The sequence below is a fragment of the Phodopus roborovskii genome, unplaced genomic scaffold (genome assembly GCF_943737965.1).
Source record: "Phodopus roborovskii unplaced genomic scaffold, PHOROB, whole genome shotgun sequence".
NCBI classification, from domain to species: Eukaryota; Metazoa; Chordata; class Mammalia; order Rodentia; family Cricetidae; genus Phodopus; species Phodopus roborovskii.
This window is the reverse complement of record NW_026125281.1, coordinates 19,706,312-19,718,984: the sequence shown is the minus strand read 5'-3', so window position 1 is coordinate 19,718,984 and position 12,673 is coordinate 19,706,312. Positions and strand designations below refer to the sequence as shown.

The window sequence follows — 12,673 nt, the reverse complement described above, 5'->3', positions numbered from 1 at the left end:
TTAGGTGTGTCTCTTGAATCATTGATCTCTTCAAGACTTTTATCACTAAGAGCTACTGGATTGGTCAAAGGCTTTTTAAGCATCTAATGAGATGACAATGTGGTTTTTCTTCTCTCTGTTTATGTGGTGGATTACATGTCAAATTTTCATATATTGAAGAATCCTGGCATCTCTATGAGGAAGCCTACTTGATTATGTTGGATGATCTTTCTTGAAGTGTTCTTAGAGTTATTTTGTAGGTATTCTAATGAGTATTTTTGCATCAATATTTGTGAGGAAAATGGGTTTGTAATTCTCTTTATCTCTTGTTTTGTGTATGGTTGAATATCAGAATGACTGTGGCTTCATAAAATGAATTTGGCAATGTTTCTAAAGTTTCTAATTTGTCGAACAATTTGTGGAGTATTGGTATTAGGTATTCTTTGAAAGACTTGTAGAAAACTACGATAAAAACACCCAAATCTGAATTTCTTTTTCGGATTGGGAAACTTTTAATGACTGCATCTATTTCCTTAGGGCCTAGAGATGTATTTAAGTTGTTTTCCAGATATTAATTAACTTCAATAAGTGGTATCTACTTAAAAATTGTCCATTTCTTTTACATTTTCCAATTTTGTGGAGTATTGGTTTTTGAAATATCACCCAATGATTCATTGGATTTCCTTCGTCTCTGTTGTTATATTTCCCTTCCTTTTTTCGGATTTTGTTAATTTGTTAATCTCTGCCTTTTGGTCAGTTTGGATAGGGTTCTATTTTGTTGATTTTTCTCAAAGAACCAACTCTTTGTTTCTTTGATTTTTTTATATTGTTCTTTTTCTTTGTATTTTATTGATTTCATCTCTCATTTTGAGTATTTCCTGTCTTCTACCTCTCTTGTATATGTTAACTTCTTTTTGTTCTACATAGTTCAAGTGTTTTATTAGGTTGGTAGCATGAGATCTCTGTAATTTCTTTATGAAGGCACTTAGTGCTGTGGACTTTCCTCTTAACACCACTTTCATTGTATCCAATAAGTTTGGGTATATGTGTATTCAGCTACCTTGAATTCTAGATAGTTTTTAATTTCTTTCTTTACTTCTGTCTTGACATAGCTTTAATTTAGTGGGTTTTTGTTCAGCTTCTATGAGTTTGTAGTCTCATTTTTCTGTTGTTTTGGAAACCAGCTTTAATCCACTGTGGTCACAAAGGATACAGAAGATTATCAGTTTTCTTGTATCTGTTCAGACTTGTTTGGTGAGTGATTATGTTGTCAATTTTTGAGAATGTTCTGTGAGGTGGCGAAAAGAAAGTATATTCTTTTGGGTTTGTGTAAAATTATCTGTAGGTATATTTCATTTATAGCATCTTTTAGCTCCATTTTTTCTCTGTTTATTTTTTATCTGGGTGACCTGTCCATTCATGCAGCTGGGACATTGATGACTCCCACTATTAATGAGTGAGGCAGGATATGTGATTTAGGCTCCTGTAATATTTTTTTACATGTGTATGCCCTTTTATTTGGGGCATGGATGTTAAGATTTGAAATGTCATCTTGCTGGATTTTTCCTTTGATGAGTATGGCATGTCATTCTCCATCTCTTTGGATTAAATTTGGTTTGATGTCTGTATTTTAGATTTTAGGACAGCTACACCAATTTTCTTCTTGGGTCCATTTGCTTGCAAAATATTCTTTCCACTCTTTACTGTGAGGATATACCTATCTTTGACTCTGAGGTGTATTTCTTGTATGTAGGAAAAGGATTGATTCTCTTTTCATATCTAGTCTGTTAGTCTGTATCATTTAAGTTTGGAATTGAGTCCATTGATATTGAGAGAGATATAAATGACCAATGATTGTTGGTTCCTCTCATTTTGTTGTTGTTGGTGGTAGTGGTGTGTGTTTACTTTCCTTGGCTTTTGCTGGTGTGGTTTTTATTTATTGTCTGTCTTTTTGTGGATGTAGTTAACTTCCTTTTGTTGAACTTTTTTTTCTTGTACCTTCTGTAAAGATGGACTTCTGATTACATATTGTATAAATTTAATATTGTCAGGATATATCTTTGTGTTCTCCATCTATAGTGATTGAAAGTTTTGCTGGGTATGGTAGTCTGAACTAGCATTTGTGTTCTTTTAGAGCTTTATGATATCTAGCCAGTCTCTTCTGGGTTTTACAATCTCTATTTAGATGTCAGGTGTAATTCTAATAGTTCTGCATTCATGTGTTAAGTAGCCTTTTTTTCCTTGCAGCTTCTAATCTATGTTTTTTGTTCTGTGTGCTTACTGTTTTGATTATAGTGTGACATAATGACATTCTTTAATGATTTGGTATCTGGCGTTTTGTAAGCTTCTTGAACCTTTAATAGGCATGTTCTTTTTTAGGTTAGGAACATTTTCTCATGATTTTATTAAATATTTTTCCTGAGTTTTTGAAGTGGAATTATTTTCCTTCTATTCCTAATATTCTTATATTTGGTTTTTACATAGTGCCCTAGTTTTCTTTAGTTGTTTGCGATAGGGTAACTTAGATTTAATATCTTCTTTGCTGATAAATTTATTTCTTTTATCATATCATTGATGTCTGAGAGTCTCTCTTCTGTCTTTTATATTCTGTTATTGATGCTTGTATCAGTAGTTTCTCTTCACTTAACCAGATTTTTTTTTATTTATAGATTTCCATCAGTTTTTTTTTGGGGGGGGGTGCTACTTCAATTTTCTGTTCTTGAGTATTTTCATTCACCTTTTTGTTAGGTTTCTTTAAAGCATTTTTTCCTTTTCTCTTTAAGGACAGCTATCATCTTCATGAAGTTCATTCTAAGTTCATTTTTTCTGTGTTTTAAATGCACCCGCATATTCAGGTCTTGATGTTGCAAGATAGCTGGGCTCAATTGTTGCCATATCTCCATGGATGTTGATGTATTCTTACTTTGGCACCTGGGTTTGGGATGATTATAGGTATTCATGTTGATTTCTGAGTTTGTCTTTTTTGGATGGGTGCTTTATTCCTTGTCTTTTTTTGTTTGTTTGTTTTATTTTTGCCTTTTTTCTTTTCTTTCTTTCTTTCCTGTTTTGGTCTTTTTGTTAAGGATTTCTGAAAGGTGAAAGCTGGCTTGACCTGTGATCTAGTAGTGATTCCCTCTCATAAAAGTGTATGGCATCCTGGCACCTAGTTTGGACTTTCTTTTAGCAGGGGGTCTCTGTTCTTCTGACTGGAGAGGCCTACACCTGTTTTCTGAATGATGTATCACGTGCCAGATCAATGGAAGCTGACTGCATTTGGAGGTAGAATTTGTTCTTGTGTTGGGTGATAAATTGGGAGGGGTAGGTGGTTGAAGGAATCCTTGGAGACAGAATCTAGGGAATGGGGCAGTTCAGATGGCAGACAGTACACTTAACTGATCTTCTGTTTAGTCAAGTGATGATTTTTTTTCTTTTCTTATTTAAATTTGAAACAAGGTTGTTTTGCATGTCAATCCCAGTTCCCTCACCCTTCCATCCTCCCCTATCACCCCCATTAAACCCCAGCCCATTCCCTTCTCTCCAGGGAGGGTGAGGCCTTCCATGGAAACTCTTTGAAGTCTGTCATATCATTTGCAGCAGGGCCTAGGCCCTCCCCCATGTGTCTGGGCTGAGTGAGTATCCCTCTATGTGGAATGGGCTCCCAAACTCCATTCGTCTATGAGGAATAAATACTGACCCATTACTAGATGCCTCACAGACTGCCCAGTCTTCCTAACTAACACCATTCAGGGGGTCTGGGTCTGTCCAATGCTGGTTTCCCAGTTCATACCTCTAAGGATTAACTTTTTTTCTAATTTGTTCATTTCAAAATAATATTTTCTTATTTTACATACCAATTCCAGTTTCCATTTCCTCCCCTCCTCCAGCTTCCTCTATCGTTCCCCCAACCCCATTCATCAGAGAGGGCAAGGCTTCCCTTGTACAGTCAACAATGTCTGGCATATCACTTTGAAGCTAGACCAAAACCCTCCCTATTATGTCTAGGCTGAGCAAGACATTCCTCCAGAGAGCATGGACTCTAAAAGCGATTTCAAGCACCAGGGATTAAATCCTACTCCCACTGTTATTAGCCACACAGACTACCCAAGCCACACAACTCTCACAAACATTCATAGGGTCTAGCCTGGTCCTATGCAGGTTCCCCCAATGTCAGTCCAGAGTCATTAAGCTCCCACTAGCTCAGGTCAGCTGCAGGTATCTCCATCATGTTCTTGACCAGTATTCTCATATTAACACTCCTCCCTCTCATCCACTGGATTCTGGGACCTTGGATCAGTGCTTAGCTGTGCATCTCTGCGTCTGTTTCCATCCATTTTATATGATGTTTTATGATGATAATTATAGCCACTTTGGTGCTTTCTCAGAAAATGGGGAATCCATCTACATCAAGAACCAACAATACCAGTGTTTGGAATATACACTAAGCATGGCCATTCTTACCACAAAAATATTTTCTCAACTATGTTCATAACAGTATTATTAGTAATAGCCAGGACCCAGAAAAACCTAGATGCTCCTCAACTGAAGAATTGATAAAGAAAGATGTGATAAATTTACACAATGGAGTACTACTCAGCAGTCAAAAAACAATGACATCTTGAAATTTACAGGCAAATGGATGGAACTAGAAAAAAAACAACAAACAAACAAACAAAACCATCCTGAGTGTGGTAACCTAGAACCAGAAAGAAAAATATGGCATTTCCCCACTCATAAATGGATAGTAAGCATAAAGCAAAGTGTAATGAGCCTACATACTACAACCCCAGAGAATCTAGGTAACAAGGATGACCTTAGGAAAGACATACATGGATCATCCTTAGCATGGGGAATAGACAAGAGCTCCTGAGAAAATTGGGAGCATGTTGTGGGGAGAAGGCAGGGCAGAAGCCAGAAAGGAGGGGAGAATGGGATGGGGGAGGAGAACAAGAGGGAAAGGGATGGTAGACACAGGGGAAGGACAGAGAGTGAGAACAAGGAAAGCAATATATTCACTGAGGGAGTCAATATGGGGACAGCAAGAACCCAGGCACTAGGAAAATTCCCAGGAATCCACAAAGATGAACCCAGATAAAACTCTAAGCAATAGTGGAGAGGGTGCCATAACCGGATTTCCCTTGTAATCAGATTAAGGGTTAACTCTTAATAAAAGCCACAAAAGTACATATTTTTATATTTTCTGTTGTAATTTTGTATTTTAATTCACAATTAATGAAAATAAAAGGAAGAAAGAATTTGTGTAGACATAGTAGAACCATATCCACATTTGGGAAATGCAATGATAGTTAAATCAGTTGGATATTTACGGACATGCAGGCACAAAAATCACAAACATTTCTGTTACATTCGGGGGATAGGGCAGATGGTTAGAGATGACTAATGAAAATGATCCAGTTTATAGATACAGCTTCCTACCCTTCAACGTCTTCCAGAATATGTATAATGCATAAATTGTTTCCTTAAACCTCAAAAGTTTGATTTTCTGATTGCAAATTTAAGACTGTGTCCAGATATGCTCCATGTGCTCACACAAAGGTCTCTAAATTGGGAGTTTTATAGCTAAATTCTTGCCACACTATGGAGAAATAGTGGTATACATAAATAATCCAACTTCATTATAATCATGTAAGTTCTTTTTCAACATGTAAATTAAGAATTTGATACAGCTTCAGCTTCCTCATCATGTAGCTCTCAGACATTACATGGTCTCTGAAGTGCTGGGGTATCAAGGCCCTAGAGCTTAGGTCTTAAATCACCAATCTATGACTCAGTGGTGCAGGCAAGGCCTTAGATGGGGAATGCTTTTGACTGGCAGTGAGATACTGATAGGCTACACAAGAATGTGCAACATAACAATGAGAGTATCAAAATGTTAAAATTTTTCTCAAAATATCACTGAATTTTTCATACATGAATTTGGAAGCATTAAGTTTGGCAAACTAATTATTAGTCTTTGATTCAAACTATAAAATGTTCCATTTACTGAAATATTCAGTTTCTTTTGCTCTCAACTATTTTTCTTCAATTTTTAAATAGCAATTGAAACAAACGCAGGAGAAAAAGAGGCATTCAGTGTGAAGAAACACTTACCACTCTGAAATCTCTTATCTTTCAGGAAAGAACGGTGACGATCAGAAGGCAGACAGTAGGAGGATTTGGTTTAAGTATAAAGGTAGCCCCCTTTCCAGTCTATCTTTGCAAATGCTAAGTTTTAAAGGCTAACATTTTGTGTACATTAAAATGTTGTTGATTCATAGTGATATAAAAATGTCTCTGAAATGTTTAGAGCAGGTTAAAATCTGGGGTGGTCTTATAGAACCTATCATTATCTTGTGATCTAGACATTACAGAAAAGAGCTGCTTAACTTACCTAATGTTAAGTAGAAATTGGCACCTTTCTTTATGAATCTTCCAATGAATATTAACTATTTCGTGGCCAGAAGCTTTCCTTTCTCATTCAGAGCAAAATGGTTGAGTAAAATAGGAATAGTTATCTATTAAAGAGAACGGAGACAAGTGAGGCATGGGTTGCAATATTATATTTATACATATATGTATGTATGTATGTATATGCATATGTATATGCCTATATATAGCTTGATTTCATTTATTAATTCCAAGTTTTAAATATGATATTTAAGAGTTTATTGACCTGTATAGTGTTGTCTGTTTTGAATGATAAAAATGTATCTCTTTCAATTTATCATCATTGAAATGATTGAAAAAAAGTAAAAGAACTAGGTTAAATGTGAGTAATGAATTCTTAACCAAACAACTTTGTGTTATTAATCTGACTTTCTGAATTATTAAATGAAGGTTGTTAATCACAATTGTTCCATTTGTATTTACTTACTTAGTATGTTGCTTTTTTTGTGAATTTTTAAAGACATTTTACCCAATTCCTGTTATCATTGTCAGGAAAGGGACATTTTGAATTTGTGACACTCAGCTATTGTCAACTTTCTCAAAATGACTTAGTAAAATCACAGTGTGTGTAGTGCTACGAATCTCAATATTCAAAAATATTTGTGTTAAAATATACTTTATGTGCATTTTTTCATCAACTCAGGCAAGGGACACATACAGAATATATTATAGGATGTTGAAATTAGGCCAAGGAAACATAATTTTCTGTATTTGCTTCAGTTAAAAAGTCAATGTTAGAACACTTTGGAAATATAGTCAGATCTACTAAAGGGAAGATACTGTCTTTACTAAAGATGACAGAAAGAAAATACTGTATTAGTCAACTGTGAAGGTATCTTCAGTAGAGTAAATATTAGGCAGGTTTTGGCATGCAGTTAGTTGTTCTGATTCAACACATGATTCCTGAGTTTTAGCTTAACAAAAATCTTTTAAAATATATTGGTAGGAGGGCACTAGCATGCCTGTTTGGAAACATTATCAAACACATGTTATTAGAAATAAGAACTAGCTGCCCCTGCCTAGCAACTGCTAAGAGATCTGAGTGTCCCACTATAGTGCCTACTGCTTTTGTGGCACTGCCATGTAGTGTGCAGATGACCCCTTAAGCCTCTCTGTTGTTGTCCCCACAGTTCACTCTGTTTAAATTATCCATAAAGCCTCCCTTCCATAGTCCTCAGAGAATGCTGTGTCCAGACAGCCCCCTTGATCTGTGGTCTCCACTGTGTAATATGTGAACATTTTTTCCATTAGATTTCCCTGCCATGGTCCCCAGGACATGCTCTTTAGAGATTACCTCTCAGATGTCCCTACTCTAGTCTTCTAACTATGCAGTATGTAGATGGATCCTCAGCCCTAGCTTTTGTGGGTTCCACTGTGCATTGAATGTGCAGGTAACCCTTCAGCTCACCATTTTTGAGTCCATTTTCTAAATTCAAAAGGCAAACATGCCAGCAACACTCTATTGTCAGTCTTTTTCACAATACTTTCTGAGTGAACCTTAGATAGGATTGGCACTTTAGACACATAGGTTAAATAGTTAGTACTGAGTTAGGATCATAACAGTCTTTAACAATGCCTCCTTTTCTCGTTTGGTGGAGGCTGGGGCAGATGGACCTGGGGATGGTTGGTAGGAAATATTAGGTTTAAAAATGAGCTGATTACTGGATTTGAAGATAAACTTAAGTTGATTAATATTATACCTTTACTCTTATTTTTCCCTTTCTCAGCAATAAAAGCAAAATACATAAAAGTTTAAAAATTAAAGTCGAATATTATTTTTAAGTGATTTTCTATCTCATACCTAATGTCATCAGTGAACACATTCTAAAATGTTGTGATTATACTGATGGGTATCTTAGAGAGCTATTCATTCTAAACACAGAGCACATCCAGTTACTCCAGATGATCCCTTCAACCACATTTTCTTAACATGTATACTCCTTTTCTACACAACACTTCACTTGTTGATATATGTCCTTGCTTTAACACCCACCACATCCAAACTTCTTACACTGTTGAGGTGATACATTTTTTTTCTGGAAATTATTCTAAGATGCATTTTATTTGCTTTTATCAAAATTCTGACCCCTTATTGCACTTTCTTCCTTATGTATTTAAACCAAGGGCCACTGTTGGATTCTTGGATGATAATTGACTAGCCTATGCTTTTACACACACGAGTCTAATACTAATTAGGAAATACAGATAGTTCTGCTCCTACAACACTTAGACTATTCATAATTTTGTTTATCCATTTGTGTAGGTAGAGGGTCTCTCTGGTTATTTAGCACTCAGAATTACTGAAAGAGCATCTGCTTGCCAGAATAGAATAGTCAAAAAACTGAAATATATAAATATTTGATGTGTGGAATCCTATATAACAAATGTCAATATTCCTTTCATTCCTATAATAAATTTTGAAGAGAATGTCACTACTAACCTTATTAATTTTGAGAAATAAAAATTTATAGTCAGTTGTTACAAATTATTAAATATCATTACAAAACATCTAAATACTTTTCCTAGCTTCATGGAAATGATACTTACTTAAAATAAATTCTACAAATTTATTTTAGTTCTGCCTAGTATTCATTAGATGCAATATTTATAGCTTGCCGTATTTATTTATTTACTTTTAAGTTTTTGGCTAAAAGCTGACTTAAAATGTCATATATGACTGTCTCTTTCTAGGGAGGTGCAGAACATAACATTCCAGTTGTCGTTTCCAAAATCTCTAAGGAGCAAAGAGGTAATGTGCTTAGATAACCCTGTAATGGTCAGTCCTCTGTGATCCCATGCTTATTGATTGGTATGGAATTAGCTCCCCTGGATTCCCAGCCTCATATACTGAGAAGTCAAATCTGATTCTTCAGTTTCCCTTGGTCCTCCTACAGGACAGAAAGGGAAAAGATGGACTCACATAGTTCAAATGACCATATATGAATTGACCATATACAAAATGACACAATTAAGACCTATCTGTACTGTTGGCTAAAGATAGAAAAATCAAGACACATTTAATGGACAAATACATATGTGATAGTTTTTCTCAATTTTGCTCACTTCCTGTGAGGCTTCTTCTAAAATCTATCATAAATAGAGAAATCAAGTATTTATTGGCAATTACCAGGAAAACAACATAGTATTTCTCCAAATGCATGGAACAGACAGAGTGAAAGTCTAAATCTCAGATATTTGCATGGAGATATTATATTGTAAATGCATAAATATAATTAATTTTATTTTAATTATATTTTAATTAATATTTTAATTTTAATTTTAATCAATTTTAATTAATTTTAATTTTAATTAATTTTAATTTAATTAATATTCATATATACATTATGTATATGTATGTATACATGTTGGTCTTAGAGAACTGATAATAACATACATTGATCACATTCATAGTCATTCTTCTAGATCTAGTTACACTTGAGAAGTCAACCATGCTACAGTGGAAAATCACACATCCAAAAGTATTTGGTCAGCACAAATTAGCATTTTTGAAAAAGTAAAAAAGTCACAAAGTTGGAAGGGGGCTGACCATATTCTAAGAACTGTAAAGTTATAAGCTGCTAGAACCCAAAAAAATATGTCTGCCTATTTCAGCAATTGAAGAAAGCTAATAAAATATATATATATATATATATATATATATATATATATAATCTTTTCTTATTTTACATATCCATCCCAGTTCCCTCTCCCTCCATCCCATGCCACACGACCCCTCCCCTACCATCCCATTTTTGAGTTTACATTCTTTATGGTCCTTATAAAATACTAACCATATAAAGGACTTACAGCTTGTTTACAGTTTTACCCTTTATTAAGACAAAAAGCTTTATTTATTTGATAAATGCCAAGGTGTATTCAATTTTTCTTACAGCGGAGCTGTCAGGACTACTTTTCATCGGAGATGCAATTCTACAGGTATACATCTCATTATTGTATTTGTGGATGCAAACAAAAGCCAATTTGCAATGCACTACTTGAAACTAAGGATTTTCTTTCGTTGCAGATAAATGGAATTAATGTAAGGAAATACAGACATGAAGAAGTGGTGAGTTTACTTTTTTCTAATGCTATCATTTCTCGGATTGAAGTTAATTATGAAGGTACAAAATTATGTAGAATATTACTAATTTTTAAATGCCTTTCAACCAACTTTTACTCCTAAAAATACACTTAGAAATACTATCATGACGAAATGTACTTCAAATTGAAATATATATGTAATTTTTTCAAATTCTTGAAGGTTTATAGATGAATTGATTTCTGAAAGTTTAAAGAGCATTAGGGGCAGTTGTCAGTGTGTGTGTGTGTGTGTGTGTGTGTGTGTGTGTGTGTGTGTGTGTGTGTAATGAAGGGTGTAAAAAGGAGAAGGAAGAGATCAAGGGATATGGAGAGGATTTACCCAAATTTTCATTATGGCATCTAAAAATTTCTAATATAATACAGCTGGGACATAAAAGCTGAGTTTCAGCACCAAAATGAATGGTTCAACAGTGGATATCTTCTAATCCATATTTTCACAAATAGGTTAGAGACTCTATTGCAGACAATGAAAGGGTATTATAAAACTGAACAAAAGTGGTACACATTTGGGGAAACGTTGGTCACAATTAAATAAATACCATTCAGTTCTTACTGAAAAAAGATAAAAGCTGCATTTAAAATATGTTCAAAGATCAAAATGAAGTTAATCTGATGCATTTATACATTTAAAATCTCAGCAGGGAAGCTGCAAGTATCTGTGGAAAGCTTCCATTTCACAATTAGTGCACTTGCACAGAGCTGGGCATCACGGTCTGCTAGTGTTTACCAACAACTTTGTAATTACAAAAACGTATTAAGTTCTTCTTTTAGCCCCTCTGTGTTGAAAATCCTGTACAAGTCTTTGATTCCCTATGAATATGTGCAGAGCAAGGTGATATTTTAAGGACAATTTGCAGCAGATAAAAGACTACCACATTGCCTGTAAGGAACTTTATCTTCCATCTTGGAGCTCCTTATGCAGAAAGGAAGAAACAAAGTGCATTCTCTTTTCAAACCACATGCTGGTAGTTGGGATAAATACATATAGTTTGTTCTTTAGAGTAGGAGGCTTGCTCAGACCAACAGTAGTAGTTTGATCATACATATGATCATAGCACAGAAGATTACTAATAGCCTGACTTAGAATGGTCCATATTTTGATTCTAAGGAAAGTTATTACATATTGTATTGTTAATTATACACAGTTACTCATAATAAAGGCATTTTTAGATAAGCTTATTCCCAGTAGCTTTTAAATACAGGTAACAATTGTTTGTTTTCCTCTTTACTATTCTTTGTTTGTTTTTGAAACAAGGCTCTCTGTGTACACCTTGTTGAAATGAAACTCAGTATGTAGACTAGGCTGGCCTTGAAATCATAGTGATCTGACTTTCTTTGCCTCCTGAGTGATGGGATTAAGAACATGAGCCACCAAATCCAGCTGCACAAATGTTTTTTATTTAACTCTAATCATTTTCTTTACAAAGGCAATTAGAAATATTACCCTCAATAATTTAATTCTTGTGTGAATGGAATTACTACCTTACAGGAACTGAGGTGTTAATTACACATTCTATAATAAATGTATATGTCTGTGGCCATGTCAACAGCACACATTTACTCATGACTTCATGAACTCTATATCATATACTTGAGTATATATGATTCATCAGATTTAAGTTTCACACTATAATATCAAAAGTCCGTAATGCGGCATGATTTTTCTTTATCTATTGTCTTAGCTATGTTAAAATTTATGTGTTAGGTCAGGAGTTGTGGCATAAGCATTTATTATAAGTTCTTGGGAGGCAGAGGCATGTGAGTCTGTGTGAGTTCAAAGCCAGCCAGATCTATTTAGCAATTTTTGGGTCAGCTTGGACTACACAATGACATTGTAATGTCTCATTGTCTCAAACAGTAACATAAAGAAAAAGGAAAAACAAACAAGAAAAAAAAAAGAATAGAACTCCCAAAATTTTTTCTGAAGATTAAATTTAATGAGCTTTTCTGCCTTAAGGCAGAACTTTAAAGTTTATGAATCTCAGGAAAAGGTGTGCCCCCTCCATGATTTTTACAATGAGAAATCATTCCATAATTTGAAATGCAAATACTTTTATCTTAATACCAAATTTATGATATTGAGAGAAATTCTAGAACATAAAATCATTTAGATTTTTATGAGAGCAAATTGAGAAGCTAAAATTTTATC

At 34.5% G+C, this 12,673-nt stretch overlaps 1 protein-coding gene across 1 annotated transcript in view; it reads left to right on the top strand.

The window, feature by feature from the left end:
* Sntg1 (syntrophin gamma 1) overlaps positions 1-12,673 on the top strand; it is a 250,178-nt gene that overhangs the window by 80,858 nt on the left and 156,647 nt on the right. Inside the window, exons 4-7 of the mRNA XM_051197950.1 lie at positions 6,113-6,169; positions 9,115-9,172; positions 10,316-10,359; positions 10,448-10,489. Coding sequence (XP_051053907.1) covers positions 6,113-6,169; positions 9,115-9,172; positions 10,316-10,359; positions 10,448-10,489 — 201 coding nt within the window. The remainder of the gene's footprint in view (positions 1-6,112; positions 6,170-9,114; positions 9,173-10,315; positions 10,360-10,447; positions 10,490-12,673) is intronic.